This window comes from Heloderma suspectum, chromosome 6 (genome assembly GCF_057233095.1).
Source record: "Heloderma suspectum isolate Gila_16-S chromosome 6, 16-S_ref, whole genome shotgun sequence".
NCBI lineage: Eukaryota > Metazoa > Chordata > Lepidosauria > Squamata > Helodermatidae > Heloderma > Heloderma suspectum.
The window spans coordinates 64,004,464-64,026,102 of NC_139463.1; the positions used below are offsets into that span (position 1 = coordinate 64,004,464).

At 42.6% G+C, this 21,639-nt stretch overlaps 1 protein-coding gene across 2 annotated transcripts in view; it reads right to left on the reverse strand.

Moving 5' to 3' along the window:
- The window catches only part of TOP2A (DNA topoisomerase II alpha), a 43,292-nt gene that overhangs the window by 19,952 nt on the left and 1,701 nt on the right, over positions 1-21,639 (reverse strand). For both annotated transcript variants that reach the window (XM_084804605.1, XM_084804604.1), the window contains exons 2-22: positions 18,841-18,993; positions 17,758-17,848; positions 17,379-17,442; positions 15,869-16,014; positions 15,199-15,296; positions 14,661-14,873; positions 14,307-14,480; positions 13,327-13,428; positions 12,637-12,774; positions 12,338-12,476; positions 11,748-11,905; positions 11,198-11,323; positions 9,422-9,532; positions 9,192-9,297; positions 6,809-6,918; positions 5,556-5,648; positions 4,497-4,611; positions 1,807-1,928; positions 1,131-1,279; positions 649-880; positions 81-215 (exon numbers count right to left, since the gene is read on the reverse strand). In XM_084804605.1, coding sequence (XP_084660731.1) covers positions 81-215; positions 649-880; positions 1,131-1,279; positions 1,807-1,928; positions 4,497-4,611; positions 5,556-5,648; positions 6,809-6,918; positions 9,192-9,297; positions 9,422-9,532; positions 11,198-11,323; positions 11,748-11,905; positions 12,338-12,476; positions 12,637-12,774; positions 13,327-13,428; positions 14,307-14,480; positions 14,661-14,873; positions 15,199-15,296; positions 15,869-16,014; positions 17,379-17,442; positions 17,758-17,848; positions 18,841-18,993 — 2,775 coding nt within the window. The remainder of the gene's footprint in view (positions 1-80; positions 216-648; positions 881-1,130; positions 1,280-1,806; positions 1,929-4,496; positions 4,612-5,555; positions 5,649-6,808; positions 6,919-9,191; positions 9,298-9,421; positions 9,533-11,197; positions 11,324-11,747; positions 11,906-12,337; positions 12,477-12,636; positions 12,775-13,326; positions 13,429-14,306; positions 14,481-14,660; positions 14,874-15,198; positions 15,297-15,868; positions 16,015-17,378; positions 17,443-17,757; positions 17,849-18,840; positions 18,994-21,639) is intronic.

A 21,639-nucleotide genomic window follows, 5' to 3' on the forward strand; every position in this document is an offset into this window, starting at 1 on the left:
TTTTTTAAACTAGAGATGCTCAAAAACATATTGATGTTAATTGTTCTAGTAGCATAGTACAAAATTACAGCGTATCGTACCTGTGTCCATGTCCGAACAGGAAGCTCAGAAATTTCAATGGTGGTTGAATCAAGTATTGACACCTCCCCATTGACAAGGTACTGGTTTTGCCCCAGGGCATCTACTGTCCCCTTGAAATTCTTATAACTAGGAATCTAAAAAAACATGGAAATTGTAAGCCAAACTGTATGCATTTCTTCAGATTGCACAATACGCAGACTACAAATTCAGTGAAGAGCAGCGTAGGACAACACATGGAGGAGTTGTACCTGTATAGGAAGAAAGGGAGAAGACTGGGCTTCATGAAGAGCAACAGGGAGTGATTCAAAGCACAGAATCCATCAATTTTATATTTTCAAGTCTTTCAAAGTAGATTGTGTCCCATTTAAAGCTTTCTTCATCATGAGGATTAGCCATTCACTGACAACTTTTCAGAACTAAGAAGTCTCATGTCTTATATTAAGGCATTAAACACCACAGCAGAAAGCAAAATTTTGTCTTTGCCCCATACTGCTGCCCTGCCCATCATTATTTCTCTTTTCAAAAACTGTGAGCCCCTTTTTATTGTTACTAATGCATTTTGATTACCATGGATAGCGGCTCATCTCCATCCAGCATGCGTCGAATGTTATTCACCACTTCTCGGATATCATAGTTGGGAATCTTGCTTGACCAACCAGTCCCAATGCCCTCAGCACCATTGATGAGCACCATGGGAATAATTGGGATGTACCATTCTGGTTCTACTCGTTGGTTGTCATCGTATAGAAACTTCAGCACACTGTCATCCACTGCTGGGAAAACCAACCGTGCCAAAGGACTAGAAAAGAAAGTGGTTTGGGCTTAATTTGTCTATAACAGTATCCTAGAAACAGGAGAATTGCTGAGCTGGGAAGGACAGGACCAAGGGTCATCTTGATAAACTTCTTGCAGCAAGACTTGCTACATCCAGATCGTGCAAAGATATTAAGACTTAAAAACATTTTAAAGCCGCTTGTTATATCTTTCAAAACCACCACCACCTAACAGAGTCCAAGAAAAAGCCAGCTGGACAGCAGACTGCTACTAACCTGAGCATTGTGAAAATGTATCGAGGGCTGGCAGAGTCTTTCCCACCATGCAGCCTGGTGCCAAACTGACCAATGGGCTGAAGCAGGTTAAGGTTGTTGCTGCCCACAAAATTTTGAGCTAAATTGATAATGGTCATCATCAGTGAGGCCTGAAACAAATATACAGTACCAAATGATGAAAACAACCCTCTTTGAAAAAGGACAGCCAAAATATTGGGACTGGGTAGAAAAGGAGGATGAGCAGGGGGAACAAGGAAGATAGGATAGAAACAGTATTCCAAGAAAAGGAAATTTATAGGTTTGTGGCTACAGAAACGTGGGGAAGGACACTTGAGCATCTAACCCAGTCACCGGCCATAGCTTGAAAAGTTCTACCCTCCCTCCCAGAACAAAAGAAGACAATTGCTTTCGGTGATTTTTCTTCTGATTTAATGTACTGTTTTAAATATTTGTGTATGCCACACAGAGCCTTTGGGATGGAGCAGGTTATACATTGAATCAATACCATTAGAATATTAAAACTATAGCAAATACAAGCCTTGTCTGTCATTAAGCGCACAGTTTGAGCAGTAGGATGACAACACTGGTTCCTTCAACTTGTGCTAACCCCTCTTGGAAGCTACACATCCATTACTTGCTGCTTTTTGGCCTTGATCCTCACCCTCACTTCCCTTACCTCTCCATGGTGGTAAGAGGACATCTCAGCCACTGACCCAGCCAACTGGGCAACCTTCACATCCCGCTTGTCATTTCTTTTGAAACAAGTGAACAAAACTTTCCTTTGACCTGGTTTCAGTCCTGAAAGAATGAGGTAGGTTGCTTTAAGTGAAGGCATAGGCTTCTTCCCTTCCATAACCAGCATCTCTCAGCTAAGGCAATAAAAACCCATACATTAAGGGACCGCAGTATTTGTTGTGCTAGTTTTGCAGAGGTAGGTGAAACAATGGCTGCATAAGGACTGCCCCACTGCCTTCTCTCTGCAGGCATGGCAAGTGAAAGGACATCTGACTTAGCAACCTTTTCCCAAGAAGCAATTGCCAAGTTAGATAAACCACTACTTATTATAGGGTAAATCAGATAAAACTGTGAGTTGAGTTTCCTTTTGGCCAGGTATTGGTTCTGGCACTCTTGTCTTCATATGGGTTTGTGGGGATGACGATAGAAGAGACTGCACTAGAACCCATCCCAATCACCCTGGCAAGACCTTTGTAGGTTAGTTTTATGTGGTGCACCTAGGCTATATTGCGCCAAAGGGGCTCAAGTTACAGGAAGCCAGATTCCGGCTGAACTTCAGGAAACACCTCCTGACTGTTAGAGCAATATGACAATGGAACCAGTTACCTAGGGAGGTAGTGGGCTCTCCCACACTGGTGGCGTTCAAGATGAGGCTGGATAGCCATCTGTCAGGGATGCTCTGACTTGGATTCCTGCATTGAGCAGAGGGTTGGACTTGATGGCCTTGTAGGCCCCTTCCAACCCTACTATTCTATGATTCTATGAAAGCACCTTGGCTCATTTCAAGCAGTTGTCTTAAGTTTCCATTCCGTTCACGTATTAAAAAAGTTCCTTCTTTCAACAACCAGATCTGAAGAATTCTCAAAGTCACAGACAACAACAGCTGGCCAGAAGATTTTTTAAAAATAGTTCAGATTAATTACTTCACCCAGAAATGAAGCTAGATCCATCTGGTGCAGATGAGATGGCTGGGTTTGCATTCTTGAAGGATGCATTTGAACAGGATCATATTATTGGTTTAAGATCAAAGTATTGTTTGTTCTCACTTACCCACAACTATAACTACTTTACAATCACTATGTTTATTTAGAAAGATGGGGTAAAAATGGGACCCCTGTGTGCCTAACCAATTAACTACCTTTAATCCAAACATGTTCAGGAACCCAACAAAAAGTGACATGAGAATCTACAGAATGAAGAATCTCCAATTAGGGAAAAGACAGCAAGCAATAAGCATGAGGCAAAGCTGAACAAAACCAAGACCAGCAATGAATTGTTACAGGCAGCATACACACCAATGTTTTGAAGCGTAGTTTAATTTAATGCAATAAGTTCAGAAGTAAATGCTGAACTTTCTTACTATAGTTTGACACCTATGGACAAATGCTGCTCCCACATGTTCCTTGAAGTTGGAGCCTCAGTAAAAACTGCAGTGTAACTGTTGCCAAACAATGCTCTCAGTACAATTACTGCTGCCATTCAAGGAGTGTCACAGCCCATGGAAGCTGGGCAAGTAAATGAAAACTGTAAGAAGATATCCTCTGGTGTGCAAGGAGGGGCAGGAGATAATAGCTGTCATCTTCATGTAACCAGAGAGCATGGCTTAAATTGTTTTGACGGTATTAATGTTTGAGCTGTTTTACTGGTTATAGATGTGTTAAGTTTTCTTCTTATTGTTGTGGTGTATCTTATTCTTTAATATGTGAGCCAGTTTGGATACCTTAAAAAATAATGAAAGAAATGAACTAAACTCCATCTTGCCCTCCTCCCTCCCCTGCAGTACTTTCCCCCCCTCATAGTGCAAACAGGACTGCAGGAAGTTATTTTTGTCCTCCTACAATTGGCTTAGGGTACCAGTTGTTGTCATACATTTATTATAGTCAACCACCCAATACACAATACAAAATCACAATTTTTTTATTTTTTTTTTACGTTTCAATAGCACCCATTACCTGAAGCTCTCTGGGCAATTTACAAGACAAAGCTTTAAATTCTAAAATACAATAAAATAGTAAAATATAATATAAAAACTATAACTTTAGAATAGAATAAAACCAAAGTAGTAACCAAGATAAAAGCCAGCAGTGCAAAGATTTAAAAATGCACTAAAGCCATTTTTAAAACGGAAGAGGTAAATAGCCCGGGAAAATAGAGAGGTCTTTACCTGGCACCCAAAAGACCATAATGTAGGCGCCAGGTGAGCCTCTCTGTGGAGGTCATTCCACAACTGGGGGGCTACCACTGAAAAGACCCTCTCTTTAGTAGCCTCAGTGAAACAAAAGTGCCAAGCAACCGTAACAGGTCTGGGAGTTACAATAGCACTGAAAAATACTGGCACTTGCTCAGTAATAAAGATGTTGGTTTCCGTGAGAAAGATACTCAAGAGGATCTCTGAAGACTGACCTGGAAAGTCTCATAAGAGGATACATTAGATGCTAGTTTAGTGCAAACACACCTTTTATCCCATTCATACATGTTCTCCAATGTACTCAATTCTGCTTCTGGTAGAAGTATAGAATAAAAGAATCTTACATCTTTTGCTATTAGAGAACTTTATAATGATGCACTGCATTGAAAACATGAGGAAATTTGATTTAGATTTTAAAAATATCTACATAATAGGCAACTTACCATCAACCAGTGATGGGATGGATCGCTCATTGTCAGAGTTTGAGAAGAGAACAAGTTCTTTGTGGATGAAGTCATTGTAGGTCAAATAACTTGTAGCTTTCCCATATAGGTAGTTCTAAATGTGGCAAAACAATTTTAAGTTATGCCTTCAAAACAGCAGCTTAATACCTTTTTCTACCTCAATAGCCTTGCCATTTCTAATAGTTTGCTCTCCTTAACAAGATAAAGGAAGCGTTCTGATGATAGATTGCTTTATCCTCTCATTGGGGCTGCACATAACTAGATGTGTCACTATGGTGCAGAGCTCAGAAACAGCTGATTCCCACATGCACAGACATCACTGAAAGTCATGACTAATGACTCATAGCTGAACACATCAATTGCCTCTACTTAAGTATTGTGTTTGAGATGAGAACTGATATGAAAAGCTTGGTCTGTGGTAACTATTCAAACCTGCAACTGGAGTCTTGCTGTTGAACAAAGAGATGAGCTTGTGTGTGTGAACTCACAGGCAAAGAGGGCACAAGGGGAATTATCATGTTCTGGTGGCACTTTGATCTTTTCCCTTCCCTTCCCTTTTAATTGCAAAGCCACAAAAGAAGCCTGTCCCTCCTATCCCTTTCACTGATCAATCAGGATTAGGACCACGGTAGAGAATTTTAACCCTTCTCTCCTGTCCCCCCCCCCCCCCCAGTTGTAATGAAAACCACCTCTGCTCTTATTTGCACCTTTGCTCTTATTTGTTATCCTACATTGTAAAGATGTTATAACTTTCTGGCCAAATGGTTGAAACTTCTAATACATTTGCCTGTCAGAGAACTCAACCCTGTGGAAAAACAAGAAGCTGCCTTATGCCTGGTCAGACTATTTGTCCATCTAATCCAATATTGCCTACTCTCCAGGGTCTTGGGAATTCACATCACCAGCTACCTGATCTTTCTACCTGAGAGGCCAGAGATTGACCCTGCAACTTTCTGCATGCACACCATGCTTTCTACAACTATAGTCCCTCCCCAAACCGTTTAGTGAGAATCCCACGCTGCCCTAAAGGCCACTTACATCTGGAAGTCCATGTAGCTTCCGCTGCCTTCTATCTTCCATGAAGTTTGTCAGCCATTCCTTTCGGTCATCAATCTTTTTTTTGCTAAAGGCCTAGAACGTTAAAAAATGAACAGCCAATTTACTCAGAGACTAGTATTCGTAACTACGCTTATTCAGGACAATCACAGGTATATATTTAGGATACTGAGTAAAATATGGAGGGTTTGGCACTCAGTTTAAATTCCTTTTAACGTCCGCTAAATTATCTACAGCTCTAAGAGAACAATCCCATGGTCCCTAGACAGCATTGGGGGGGGGGGGGAGAATAGGATTTTTCAGATTCCTGGATCTGAGGTGGAGACAGTGTTCTGACCTCAGACCCAGGAGCCCGAGTTCCCTGCCTCCTCCCCATTGGTGTGGAATTGCACCGGCTGCCTCTCTGCGCACACAAATCCAAGCTCAGAGAGGAGGGAAAGGGGGCTGTTCTGGAGGCAGGGAGGAAACAGGGGTGGCGGGCTTTCAAGGAATCCTCTGGCTGTCCCAGCCTCCTTCCCTCCTGCTCCACAGAGCCCCAGCTAGACAGGCAAAATTGCCCATCTAGTGAAAATGCAGGGTGAGAGGGGCACAGAGACGGCAATTGCCTCCACGCTCCTCCCACCCAGCAATGGATACTCATGAGCCTCAGAGTTTGGAGGCTTATGAGTATCAAGGGTGCAAACAATAGCATTGTGCCTTAAGTTAGAACTTCTTCCTCAGAGCCAGGCACTGCTACTGGGTGCACCTTGTATACATACCCCACTAAGAGCATGGTACACATTGTCCACTAAGAATTGAATCCAACTTAAATCGCTAGATATTAGAGACAAGGGACTCTAGATCTTGGAAGAATACAGACATCCTGGAAAATCCAAGAGATATAAAACTTGTCTGCACTGCAGCCACCCACAGTGCAAACTTGGGCAGTGCAATTCATTGGGCTTGTACCACATTTTAAATTCATTCTCAATTTGTTAACTGCTGCTAGTTTATAAGCAAATCCTGATGTCGGATACACAAAAGTTAGCCTATGCCAGAAAGACATTCTCCAAGCTTTGCTGAGTCACATTCACCCATCTCTGGCAGAGAATGCATTTGCTAGCTTCAGCCTTTAAAAAAAAAAAAAAAGGCAGCTTTGCTAGGATCACATTAATTGATAACACATGATAATTCATGCACAACCACTTTGCAAGTGCAATCCTCAAACAATGGAGGATTAGAAACAGTTTCGCTACCAGAGTGATTGCAGCATCATCTTCAGGGCCAGAGTACTTGAATGGTATTCGGTGCCTTGTCATCTCTGCAAAGTACTCTTTTGCCTCCTTTGATGTGCTGGTACCCAGACCTATGGAGATAAGGACAGACAGCCCCAATACAATATCTAGATAAAATCTATACAACCTATTCTCCATTGCATGTACAAGCTTCAACATATATTGCGGCAAAGTATCTTTTTACAGAGACAACTAAAGCAAAGACTGAAGAACTAGAAATCAATATGCTCCATCTGTCATTAAGAAGTCTCATAGGTAGATTCCCATAGTTATTAGCTGACAAGCTATAGAGCTCATTTTCTTTGTATCACCTAGAGTTCCAGTCCAGGCAGGTCTGATATTACAACAGTGCCACAATCTAATATGACACCATACACTAGGAGAAAGCTGTTCAGAACAATTTGCAATGGAGAGAATGGTTAAGTGCAACATTAGGATTTCATTTTGAGCAGGGGTGGCCAGGCTTTTGTGTGGAGGGCTATAATAGTAGGGCTGGCAGAGAATTCTGCCACGGATTTCAGTGGGGCCGGATTCTTCAGAATCCGGCCCCCCGGAATCCGTGGCTGAACGGCCTCCTGCCCCCCTGCGGAATCCCCCCAGGACGGCACTTACCTGGGACGGATGCGGTGGTGGCTCCAGCGGCTAGTCTCCTGCCGCCGCCATTGCTGTCCTTGCAGCCGTAATAGGCTACATAAGAATTTACGGAGCCTATCACAGCTAACCCCCCCCCCAAACCCCACCATACGCAAATGGTGGCGGCTCCGGCGGCCGCCATTTGTGTTCCCTATTTTTCGCCGTTCTAGCCTACGTAAATATTTACGTAGGCAATTACGGCAGGAAAAAAAAGGGGGAACACAAATAGCGTAGTGGGCGCTATTTGCATTCCTTTATTTTTCGCCGTTCTCGCCTACGTAAATATTTACATAGGCTAGAACGGCGAAAAACAGGGACCACAAATGGCGGCCACTACGCTATTTGCATTCCCCCCCCCGCTTTTGCTGTTCTAGCCTATGTAAATATTTACGTAGGCTAGAATGGCAAAAAATAGGGAACGCAAATGGCGGCTGCTGTAGCCGCCGCCATTTGCTTAGGCTGGGTTTTTTTTGGGGGGCGGGTAGTCATAATAGGCTACGTAAATTCTTACGTAGCCTATCATGGCTGCCTGGCTGGACGCAAATGGCGGCCACTACGGCGGCCGCCATTTGCGTCCACAGCAGCCCATCCGTGGCCAGAAATCCAGCTGCGGACGGCCCTGGCCGGCTGCTCTGCAGCCTGGCCGTCGAGGATTCCGGGGGGGGGGGGGGGAGGACCGGATCGCCTCCCCCCCATGTCGAGGATTCTGGGGGGAGGGACGGAGCGCCTCCCTCCCCATCGCGAAAGATTCCGCAAAAACGTGAGTTTCGTACATCCCTACATAATAGGGATGCAGAATCATTCAGAGGCCACATGGGTAGGTGGGGTTGGTGGTGGGTCTGTCAGGTTACACACACCTATTCACCCCCACAGAAACAAACAGCCCCTTCCCATAGTGACTGGAGTGCCTGTGAGAGAGGTTGAGATTAAAACCTTTCCTCTAAGCAATCTTGCCTGCATTGGGATAAAGGGGGTAAAGCCTCCCACACCGCAATCCCGATTTAGATTTGTTTCCCCACTGTTAACAGCAGCATTGAAAAAGCAATCTGTTATCAGCTGATGAGTATGGAGAAGTGGGTGACCACAAAGAGCGACTGAGGGCTAAATGCAGCCTGTGGGCTGCCCACCTGTAATTCTGAGGTATATTTATGCTTGAGCTTATCTAAGTTCTCTCTAGGCTCAGAATAGGAAGCACATTAAACATTAGCTAATTGCCCTACTTCAGTTGTCCCCCTACTTCATTGAGAAGCCTGGCAACAAAAATGCATTCCCATATAACAGTCTTCTAAAATATAAGTTTGGTCTCTGATAAACACCCAAGATAATGGAGTTTCATAGTTACAGAACAGCTATTGAGAATGCCTATCTGTGTGCCCTTGGCATTTTAAATTGATATATTAAATATATACTTTCACCTGACCTTGGCTTTGCTTTGGTTAAGTGCTCCAATATATTCTTTACGTACAATCTGGCAAGTGGGTTGCAGATAAGGCCCCCTACCCTTATCTTCCAGAGTATACACGTAACAATATTTCTTGTTTCCTAAACAGAGGCCATTTGCTAGTCTTAAACAGTTGGCAAATACCCACCATTCCTCATATGATTTCCTATGAACTGTCAAAAATAGTTTTATTCCACACAATGTGTTGTTTTAACAGTAAAACTGCTTACTTGACTTATCTGGCAATACTATACAGGGTTTTAGACAAACCTTTGTAGTACTTGATTTTCCAGTTTTTGTAGTTAGGATTGCTGGTTTTCCATTCTTCAAATTCAGGAATGCTGTAGAAAGAAATCTCTTCTTTATTCTTGGAAACCTAGGTTGAAGTAAAAAAAAATTACAGTCTGGAAACTTTTTGAATAGCCAACAATTTAATAAATATATTTTAGGATGAATGTTCGCAACTGCTCAATTGCCACTTAGAAGAAAGAATAGCTCACCTTTATGATGGGGGTAATGAACTCTTCCAGGAAACGGTGCTTCAAAAGAGATGGCCAGTTATGGTGTATGAAGTTAATCAACAAGCCTTTAATGTGGGAGCCATCTTGATCCTAAAAGAATGTTCAGAAGACAGATTTGACTAACTGGTGCTGTTAAGGGCGTTATCAAGCATGTCCAAGAGAAGTCAAGAGAGCTCAGCACCCATGTATTCAGAGACTAATGCTAGCCAAAAACTGATTATATGTTGGCCTACTATTCCACAACCACAGCAGTTGCTTTGTTACCAAACCAATAGTGAGGTCAATTATGGCTGCCAGTCTGCTCTAGCAGCAGCCTTGGACCCCAGTTCAGCCACTCAGTGGCTTGGACAAAGGACCCTCTTACAACATAAATTCTTTACTTTTAGTATAAAACAGTGATTTATTGAAATGTTTTTGTGAAATCAAACAAGATCGTAAAGCATTTTACATTTAAGTACTTTGCAAATGATCAAGAAGTCATACATACGACTCCAGCTAAAGTCAGAAGGCAGTAGATGTAAAATAAAAATAGGATAGTTACATGGTAACAGCAAAAGAGAACAGCTGACATTAGCATAGCTGTTACCACACAGCTATACCCACTATTTTATCACTTTTCAGAATGCTTGTTGCTGCACTCCTAGAGATGGTACAACCTCTGCAAATTTTGAAAAGGGTGAACTAGTACATGGGAGATTAGAGGACAGCAGGGCCCTGGGTGATGACTGGGTAGACCACATGATCCAGTGTGGGACCACGGCATTAAGATGCCTTTAAAACCAAGCCAGAATCATCAACGGAGAATGCTCTACCCACTCATTAACAGGTGTGAAATGGGTTCTGAAACATCTACTGGTTTGTTTCTAAACTCGATTCAAAGTGCTGGTTTTCATCTTTAAAAGGGCCTGGGGCCAGACTGTTTCAGCAAACACTTCCCCCCACCCCCTGCCTGCTCCAACATCACCATTATTTAAGATCTGCCAATGAGATTCTGTTCTATGTGCCATCTTTCCGAAAGCCAGGACTTGCTTCTACTAGAAGCAAAGCCCTTTGATTGTGGCTCTGAACCTGTGCAATACACTCGTTCAGACTATGTCTGTTCTTCCTTCTATACTTACTAAAAACGTTTTAGGAAAGCAATCCTAGATAGCATCGGGGGCGGGGCAGGCAGGATACATCAGATTCCCAGACCAGAGGTCAGAGACAGTACTCCAATCTCATAGGAAGGAATCTTCACTTCACCCACCTCCCCCTTAGCATGGAAAGAACCATGCCGGCTGCCTCTCCAAGGCTGAGAACACAACCTGAGGGGGTAAAGGGGGTGTCCTGGTGGTCGGGACTGGAGAAACCAGGATACGAGCTAATCCAAGGCCTCTCCACCCTCCTTCCCAAGGTACCTCAGCTAGATAGGCAACAAAGCCCATCTAGCAAAAATGCAGAGTGGAGAGGTGACGACTGCCTCCACCACTCTCCTGCTCTGCACAGGATGCTCATAAGCTTCCGAGTTCAGAGGCTTAAGAGCATCAAGGGTGTAAGCAATATGATTGTGCCCTTGTTTATTGTATGTAAACGGCTTTGGAATATTCGAGTCAAAAGACAGTGTCAAGATGTGATAACTACTTAAAGATAAGGGAGGAGCCTGGCATTGTAAGGCCCCAACCTTGAAGGAGATTGGCCATTTTGCTAGCTGCACACATACATACAAAAGACTGGGTGCCACAGTATTGTTGTTGCTAGCGCATCAAAAAGGCATACTTGATCTGTCATGATCATTATTTTTCCGTAACGTAGGCTCCTGAGTGCTTCCTCATCGTCATAGCTCTTCTTATATTGCAGGCCCACAATCTTAATAATGTTGTTAATTTCAGCATTCTCCATGATCTGAAAAGGACCAGAATGTCTCTCAGATTAAGTAGATACAATTGATCTGATTGTACAGATTAATACAATTAATCTATCATCTATGAGTTGATAGATACAAACCTATCAACTCATAGATTTCTCCATTCCTCTATAGACAGGCACTGCCAGATTACTGCACAGAGTATTTAACTGATCATAAAAGCAAATTAAAAGGAACAGATTTTGCACCGAGTATCCCATGAGCAGAGTACAACAGTTGTCATTGCAGATTCTTGGAATAGTTGCAGATTTTAATTTTGGCTGTCATTTCTGCAAGGTTTACAACACAATCACTTTCCTGATACAATTTAGCTGAGGATTGACAACTTTTACTGAAAACAGCTACAGCAAATCTTGGCCAAGAAAAAGCAGTAGTGGGGTTTGCAAAGTGTTGCCAACTGACCTGTTTATGGGAGGCTTCCCGTACATTAAGCATCTTTCCACGCAGGGGAAACACTCCATATTTGTCCCTGCCCACAACTCCAAGGCCAGAAACAGCTAGTGTCTTAGCTGAATCTCCTTCTGTCAAAATGAGGGTGCAGTTGATAGAATTCTTGCTCCCTGTTAAGAGAATTCAGAACTTTAACTCAGACTGATCCATTTAGCTATATACATACCCATTTAGTCAGGACCAGCTGCCAAGGTTTGGATGCCAAAAGTCATTCCTTTCCCTCACATTCTGATACAGCCCAGTTAGCAAGAGGTGGACTTCAAGACATGTTGGGCAAGAAAACAGATAGCAGGTTCACCCACAATATAAGACAACGCCACATGCCCAGAAGCAAGGATTTAGTTCATCTCTGCCCCTATTCCTAAAGTGCAGTTGCTCTCCTGGGGCCAAACTGCAGTCTATATGGAAGCAAGGACACAAAGTCCACCCTCTTGCCAGTCCCATAATCTTACATCGCCCCAGTCTGCACCCTGTAGGAACCAGTATTCAACTTTTAATAAATAGCAAGGCTTCGGTGCTTGTAACTTTCTTGGAAGACATACCAGCATCATTGGCATCATCCAATTTAGGTATTCCTTTAATTCTAGTATGTTTTACAGCAGAACACTTCTTGTTTAGTTGAGTCATGGCCTTAAACTTCACCCAATTCAGAATACTTTCCACGATGCCACAACTAACTGCCTAGAAAGAAAGAAAATTGCTTGTGGAAGGGTGCCTGAAGTGTGCCATCAGGCTGCTTTTCCCCTGCTTGAGTTGGAATTCATTTAGCGCTCAACTCTGGCTCCAAGCCCCTCCCACAAAATTAAGCCGCAAACAACACAATGAACCTCACAAAACTTACCCCCTTGATAAACTTTTCACTCAGCTTGCACGCAGAGCCAAAGGCCTTTGCTTGAAGCGTCATATTCTCTTTTGTTTGGGAGTCAAAGGTTGGATTTTCAATCAAGGAGTTTACGAATACCCACATGTGATTCTTCACCTAGAATTCAGATGCAGGCGTCATTACAGACTGCAAATGTTCAGCTTATTGGACAGCTTCATCTCTCAAATTTCCCCAGCTGCAGTGGTGATATGAGCCTAGGCTCTCAAGCTAACTATGGGGACGCTACGTCTCCCAAAAGGAGGGTAACCAAATTTATCAAAACTGGCAGAGGAAGGCTCCTGGACTGAGAACAGTGTGTAGAAAGCGCCATTTTATCTATTTACGCTTGTTGTGCAGGGGCAAATGCTCAATCTGGTAAGCTCCACATAATATTTTCTCTTCTACACAATTAAAGGTAGAGACCCACCCACCTTTGCATCCAGTTACCCAATCACTTAAGGAATCCTTATGTTTAGACTCCATCTTGCTTAATCTGCTTTTAGCACTGTGGGATGCTGTAATGCACAGCTGGGGGACACAAATGAAGGTTCAACTGCACTTCTATGAGATTGAGCCTTCAGAAACACTTAAACATTTTGGCACAAGTTTGCAATGTGGCATTAAAATGCCCGAGAGGATTGTGAAAACAAGAAAATTTGAGACTTGCACCTGGAAAGGCTTCACTCCAACTCCACCTTTGTTCTTTTTCTTTACCACGTCTATGAGCTTGTTGACAATCTGGTCAGCAACATAGTCTACATGTCTGCCACCCTATAACGAAAAGGAAATCCAAGTATTAGCAAAGTTTCTTGGAGGGCTTACTACAATGGGTTATGAACATGCAAGGGGCTTTGGTTTGTAGAAAATTCTAAAATCATGAGTGGTCTAAAATGCATTTTGAGTTCTATCCAGCACTTATGCTGAATTACACCATTTTATGTACTAGGAAGATTTATTCCATATTCATACTGGGTTAAACTGATTTACCTTGACTCAAGAGCTTAAGTTTTGGTAAGGTTTATTTCTCAAGTGTTTTCAATTGAAAAAGGTATAGGACCTTTGCCAGCTTGCTTAAATTCCTCGCTTATGTTCTCATAAATTCTCATGTTATAAAATAAGTTTCAAAGGACTAAAATAACAGAATAACCGGGGGTGGGGGAGGGAGTTAGATGATATTTTTAGTTTAATTAATATCCCATGGAAAGATCTGGCAAAATGCCTTGGCCTATTTTAGAAAACATTTCAAAATGGTCTGCACATTGAACCTATCAAGATGAAAACTCTTCCTTGGTTGTTTTTTCTTGTGATTTCATTATGTTTTATATGGTATCATTAGTAAATAAATAGCCACCTAGTCCCATTTTTTGGTAGAAAGAATGGGTACAAATCAAACCAACAAATAAATAAAGTTTACAGGTGCAAGCATGGACATTTCTGGCTATGCCAATGCAGCACCCCACCACCAGACTTTGCAGCTTTTGGAAAGAACTGTATAACTGAAGTCTTATGGTCTACTTTAGAAACATATTAGCTACCAAATGAGAAAGATGGTTTCTTCCTTCAATGACGTTTTCCACGTTGCCCTTGATTTCTAAACAATTAACAAGACAAATTCAGAGTAGCCAGACTACACCTCCGCAACTAGTTACCTTAGTTGTAGCAATGCTATTGACGAAGCTAACTTGCTGGAAGCCCTTTTCACTCATTGTTAGACACACCTCCCACCGGCCATTCACTTCTTCATGGATAACTTTCAATGGATTGCCAGTTTCATCCAGCTTGTCCTTTACATACAGATCTACATAGCTGCGGAATCCTTTGACCTACAGAGACAGGCAGATCACTTTACAGCAACCTTTAGGAAATACTACTGATTTGGTTGTTAACAAGCAAGGTGAAGAGGGCTGGAGTCAGACGACAGAATCTGCATATAGTTAGATTGGTTCTCCCAAGTCCCAAGCCAACAACTCAATGCCAAAAAGGGCAAGAAAAAATTCACTCACAGGTAGCCTCTTTCCATTCAAGAAGACTTTGACATCTTTAGCTGATCCTGCAATATCATAGGCTCTGCGAGACATTAGAGCCACAATGTCTTTGTCCAGTGTGGTCATTTTAAATTTTGACAGATCAGGCTGGAAAGTGATGCATGTAAAGTCCTCACCATCGAAGTACTTCAATTTCATCTCTCCTGCCTTATTCATATTATCAGTCCAAGTCTGAGATAGAAAATTGAGCGCAATTAAGAAATTTTAGCTACTGAAACATACAGATAAATTATTTTACCTACAGTAGATAGTTCCTAAGCAGAGAAGAAGCACAGTATGCAGCTTGTTGGCTCAACTCCCTTAACTTAGCCATCTTGTGATTCTCAGTAAGTAATGAAGATATACAAGCACAACAATTAGAACTGCAGACAAACCGATGCCTGGACCTCCAGCAAATGTGGAACAAACTTAGAAGGTGGTATAAAAAGTATATAGCCTTCGGGCCCTGCATCTTAAAACAACAAAATCATTATTATGCTTACAAGATCCCCCATACCTGTTTAAAGAGCTTCTTATATTCTCTGCATGCAGTTTCCACTGTAAATTTAGTACTAAAGATGTTGCACAACTTTGCTCCATAACCATTTCGGCCACCTGGAACAATGGGAAACAAGTCAGGCTAATGACAGACAACAAAACTTTGTAAAGTTTAGGAGGTATACAGCCTGATTCTAGGCATGTTTACTCAGAAATAAGCCTCATTCAGTTCATTGGGGCTTGTTCTCAAGCAAGTGTGCATAGGATTGCAGCTTTAAGAAGGCATCCGGTTTTACTTCAAATGGAACTTAAACCAAGCATTCAAACCTTAAATCCACCGCCCCAACCCCGAAAATACCAACAATCCCCCCATATATGGGTAATTTCTACATCATGTTTCACTGGATCACCCTCACTGTCCTATGCTGCCAGCAGTTGCTAGCATGGGATAGGTTGGAGTCTCCATATCCGACTACCTTCCTGGACGGAACAAAGATCTGACTTTGTGCTCATTCCCATCTTGAATGCAACAGAAATGCAAACTGTGAAGCTTCAGCTCCAACTAATGAAGATTCCTTGCAAAGGCAGAGTTAAGATTTTTGAAAGAGGCTGTCTCCTTAAAACATATTTTCAAGCTTCAGAGTCACCTCTAGGCTGGTTAATAATTCCTATCAAAGTTTTCCTCTAACCTGTTACTTTCTTCTCCTCATCATCATAGTTGCTGGAGGTCAAAAGCTGCCCAAAAATAAGAGCTGGCACATAGACTTTCTCTACTTTGTGTTCTACAACAGGAATCCCTTTTCCATTGTTCCACACAGAGATTGTGTTATTTTCCCTAGAAAGAGAAACCAAACCCTTTATGAACCAAGAACAGGTAAAGCCACACTATTCATAGAATTAATTCCATATTCCCCCTAGAAGAGCTGTTCAGCACTCTTCCCCACAGCCCCTTAGTTTCAGAAATTTCTCATCTCTACAGACCCAAAATAAGATCCTTATTCACCCAATGACAGACAATCCTCAGCTACAAATCTACTACTGGACTTCTGGTTTACTAGTACAGCTTTTATCATGTCTATGATAAAGTCTATTTTTATTTCATTTTTTGCAATTCAGGTTGTTTGACAGTACTTTACTGGACTCTTCTCAAAAATACAGCTTTTAAAAATTACAGATTTTACAGTACAAATTGCTTTACAAGTATTCTCACAGGGATCATTGGTCTGATAGCATTGTTATATAATGCCATTACCTTTCTTAAATTTTCCTTAGGGCAAAATCCTACAGCCGCCAGACAAGCAGTTAGATGGCCATAGGATTGGCTGGTTCCCAGAGAACCGCCTTCCCACCCCCTCCCCCTCATAGGCAGCGTGGATTGTCCATGCACTCCACACTTGGAAGAGCAACACAGAGTGGGGGAAAGAGGGCGTTCCCAGAGGTGTGGCATTCAGAAATGCCGGTATAACACTTCCAATGTGTCATCTGCCCTCCCTATGCTGCGCTCCGAGGTCCTACGGCTAGACAGCCAAAATTGGCGGTCTAGCCACAAATGCAGGGCAGCTGGAGTGCGGAGATGCACTCCTCCCGCCCTGCATTGGATAGGCAGTCGCCTCCGAGTTTGGAGGCGGCCGTCTATCTGCATAGGATCGCTCCCTTAGTTACTTATCCTTAGAATTAATATAGTCACTAAATAACCAACATGAAAGCCATCTATCCTTATGTACAAATTCTGCATGCAGAATGTCCAGCGGACAGCAGTGGGAGCCCAAGCAATCTAAGCCTGCAATTCATAAATAGGTTACTAAAAAGGAACCACTAACTGATTTGTTTGGATTCCCCCAGCATTTATAGCCTGACATTATGATACAGATGACATGAGGTGATTCTTCCCCTTTATAAAAGTAATACGGCATAACAGGCCCATAGCCATGGCCAACCTCACCGGTGCTACTGCTTTCCTGAGGTCATTATGGAAAGAGATGTCATGCAATTCAAGTTTGCAGTTGATGCTTACAGCCTTTTGGCACAGTCTCCTGCCAACACGTTAACAATTCAAGCGGGCTACAGTGCTCTGAAAGTAGAATTCTAGTAGAGCACAGATTTCATTTCAGATGGATGAAACACACATCCCCATCCTCAGCATACACCAATGCTTGAGGAAGCTAAGAAATGCAAAATAAAAGCCGGAACAAAACTTACGGGTCAATTGTAACCTTGATACAGGACATGTTCTTATCTCTCTGCTTGTTATCCGCAGCATTAACTAAAATGGAGAAAAATGTACAGCTGGTTAGTGACAGGCCAGTACTTATCATTTAATTCCTTGACCCAAGAAGTCCCAATTACCCCATCCGGTTAACCGCAGTTAGCCTTTTTACAAATGAGGCTGAGATAGCAAGTCATTGAAGCACCAAGCCTGTGGTCAAACTAGAGAGTTCACCACATCAACCTTAACTCAATTGCAATCCCTGTGTATTTCGTCGCATGCATCAACAAATGGGACTAAAACATATGCCTATAAAATACCTAACGTTGTTCTTCACCACAAAGCTATTTCATCTACATCATTTCAACATACCTAGAATTTCATCAAAGATTTTATACAGGCCAGGTACAAAGGTGACATCCCTGCAATTCAGTCCTACATCTTCATCAAACACCCACATTTGCTGAAAAGATAATTTTAAAAAGTAGTGAAGTTTCATTCATGGCTTCAAAAACAGCTTAGCTACAGAACATTATTTTCTACTAAAGTGAATTCATGAATAGCAAGTAGTTTGCACTGCAGGACTGGAAACCATTTTAGAATGGCAAGAGAAGGAAAGGATGGAAGTCAGAGAAACAACTGCAGCATAGACACAGAATGCCAACTATTTAATTCAGGAGTGTGGAACCCTTCTTGGCCTGAGGCCACATTCCCTTTCAAGCAAGCTCCCAGGGGTCTGCATGCCAGAGGTGGGAAGCCCCCCACTCTCGCTGAAAGTGGGCAGCAGCATCCCACATGTACTAAAAATGCCCCTTCCCATGGCAATTTTTAAAAATGCCTCTATTGGTACCAATGGAGGCTTTTAAAAAGACCAATTGCAGCATGGGGTGGGTAGAGTGGCTGCGAGTCACAGGTGGAAGCCCCATGGGTGACACTGATCTGGTTCACATGATATACTGGGCTCACTGTGGGTTATTTAACTCACGATGAACTTGGCATGTCGTGCAAACTGGCCCATTTACTCCATAGACTGGAAGCTTAATGTAACTTGTCTGATGAAGCAGTAACTTGGTTCACCCAGATATTGGCATCTCTTACTTTAAGTTGAACACTGGAATGCACAACTAGCGGTGAAGTAAGTTTCTCAGGAAAAAGCAGGTATTTTTACTCTACCGATGACATCAATTTAAGGGAGCACAAGAAGCCAGCATTGCCCAGTGTTCCCATTAGCCATATGGGCTGATTGGAGCCAGCACGAGATGCCATACACCTGGAAGACAGATCAGTAGTGTAGAACCCACCCTCACAATCCCCCCAATGAGAATAGTCTAGTTAAGCTGTGTTGTGATACTAGAACTTCCTTTGCAATTAGCAGAAATAACTTGAAAAGCTTATTCAAAGTTAGTGCAAGAACAGTCAGTTTCTACCCCAGCTCCCCAAATAAAAACTTTTTACCTGGGTCACTAGTTCCACAGAGCCAATGTATGTATCAGGGCGGAGCAATATATGCTCCAGCTGGGTTTTCTTCTGGTAGATTCTTTCGACAGACAATCTCTTTTTTGGATCCTCATTCTTGATCTTACCCACTTTGGGGTTTGCGTCCACTGCCTGAATGGAAGAAAAATAAAACCATCATGATGAAACAGTCTGCAAGGAAGACTAGCTAGGTGGGTGCCTGCAATAAAAGGCTAGGCTGGAAATGAAAATGCACAGAAAATGTGAATACAAGCCCAAGCTATAGTTTTGAATGAAGGAATTAAAATAAGATAAAGGAGTTACATGGTTGTGCTAATCTAATGGCTGGTTCTGACATCGCAACAACCCAGGATTGTTGTGAATGAAGCAGGAGCAAACTGGTTCCTGCTGCTCAACTGCTTCCATGGAAATAAACAACCGAGAAATACCCTATCCCTGGATTGTTAAGCAAGTCGTGTGAAATGGGATTTCTGGGCTCTTGGAGGAGAGACAACCCAGAAATCCTGGTTCAGATATCATGCTTAATAGGGTGTCTGTGGGTTGCTTTGCTTCTCCCACTTGCAGCTGGAGCGATCAGGCTGTGGGAACCAGCACACTTGCTTGCTTCGTTCACAAAAAAAACCACAGGTTTTAAAAAAAACCCTGGGCTGTTGTACCATCGGAACTGGGTCAATGACTATTATAACTGCAATACCTAAAACTAGCCTCCATGCTGCCTCTGAACATCGGATGGTTCAGACATACAAACTGCCTTCATACCCTGTCTGTGGGCTTCCCAGATAAATCCGTTTGGCCTCTGTTACAAATAGGATGCCAGATTAAATGTGATCCAGCACACCTCATATATTCTTATATTTTAGGGAGCTAATCCCTCCAGACTAAAAGGTACCATGGATGGCCAGGGGGAGGGAGGGGGAGACTTAACATAACCTCAACATTGCAGTTGGAAGATTCAAGGATGACAAGAGACCAAGTTCAGATGTCCCACTGCCCAGTTGCCCAACCATGATCCCATGCTCCCTCCAATGTCCCCATACTTACAGCAAGGAACATTTAGAGGGGAGAAAAATGAGCAAGACTTTTCTCGAACCCAGGAAAAACAGAAAGAAAACTTATACATCCGAAGTGAGAAATATACTGGAGGTTAGAAAACACCAATTTTTAAATGATGGATGTAAATCAGTCGGACGTTTTTCTCTCCCCCCTCCACTCAATATTGAAGTGGGTGGGGGACTTTACAGAACATGATGGGACTGAGGTAATGAAGTAAAAATATAAATAAATGGGGCTAAGTAGAGGAGCGTAGAGCAGTGGCACTGGTGGTAGACTTTTAACAGAAATGGGAGTTATGTGAATAATTGGGAAGAGAGCTAAGATGAAGGGAAAGCAAATATAAACAAAGAATGAATTAAATATACTGGGAATTGTGAGATAGCAATCAAGGATATACATATTTTGCAGATTAGATTACTGCAGTGCTTGTATGCAGGGCTGCCTTTGATAACCACTTAGAAACTTCAACTGGTATAAAATATGGCAGCTAGATTACTGATTGGAACTAGGCACATGGAACATATATTACCCGTGGTAAACAATCTCCACTGGCTTGGTGTTCCAGGCACCAAAGTACTTGTGTTGACCTTTAAAGCCACTCATGTGTTGAAAACTGGGTATCTAAAGCGCTCTTGGTTATCATTCAACCTGCCTTGATGTTGAAACCTTCTTTGGAGGCTCTTCTCTGGGTGCCCCTACCTTGGGAATTTAGACAGGTGACTGTTGGATACAGGTCCTCCTTTGTGATAGCAATTCACTTATGTAACTCTTTTCCCATGATCACCAGGCACCAACCCTGTTAAGCTTTAGGCACCAGGTCACACATGCCTTCAAATAAAAGGCTATTGATTTTTGCTGCTGCAGTATTTCATGCCGCAATTTATTGTTTATTTTCTATATTTTATGCTGTTTTGAATAATGCTTACTCCAAATAAATGATAGTATCCATATACATATATACTATGTGACCTTGGGCCACCCACTGTTTCTTAGCCTAACCTACCTCAATGGTTTTGTCTGCAGGATAAAAACTGGGGTGGAAGGGGGAAGAGAGAACAGAAACATGTATGCCACACAGAGCTCTTTGGGGCAAAGGCACAGGAATATGGGACGCTGCCTTTTTGTTCATCAAGACCAGCATCGTCTGCTCCGACTGGCACTGACTCTCCAGCAGACATCTTTCTCATCGCTTGCTACCTCATCCTTTATAGAACTGGAGTTATCTGAAATTGAACCCAGGACTTTCTGCATACAACACATGTGCTCTTCTAGTGAGCTACAGACACTCCTCCAACAGATGCTCACATTTATATCAGCCTTCCCCAACTTGGTGCCCTCCAGATGTGGGCTACAACTCTCATCAGCTTCAACCTGCATAGTGACATGGGATGTTGGGAGTTGTAGTCCAGCACATCTTGAAAACACCAGAATGGGCAAGGCTGCGATTCAGCCATATTTAGAGCAGACCCAGGAAAATCTATGGGACAGTGGGTCTATACCAAGTATGACTAAGGGTGCAATCCTACGCATGTTTAGAAAGAAAAAAGTCCTACAACTCCCAGCTGACTGGGGAATGCTGGGAATTGTAGGGCTTTTTTCTGTCTGAACATGCATAGAATTGCACCCTAAAAATCTTATGCATGTCATCCCTGCAGGGAATAGTAGGGTTTTTTTCTGTCTGAACATGCATAGTCATTTGTGTCTGGAAAGTTATGTGTTCCTACA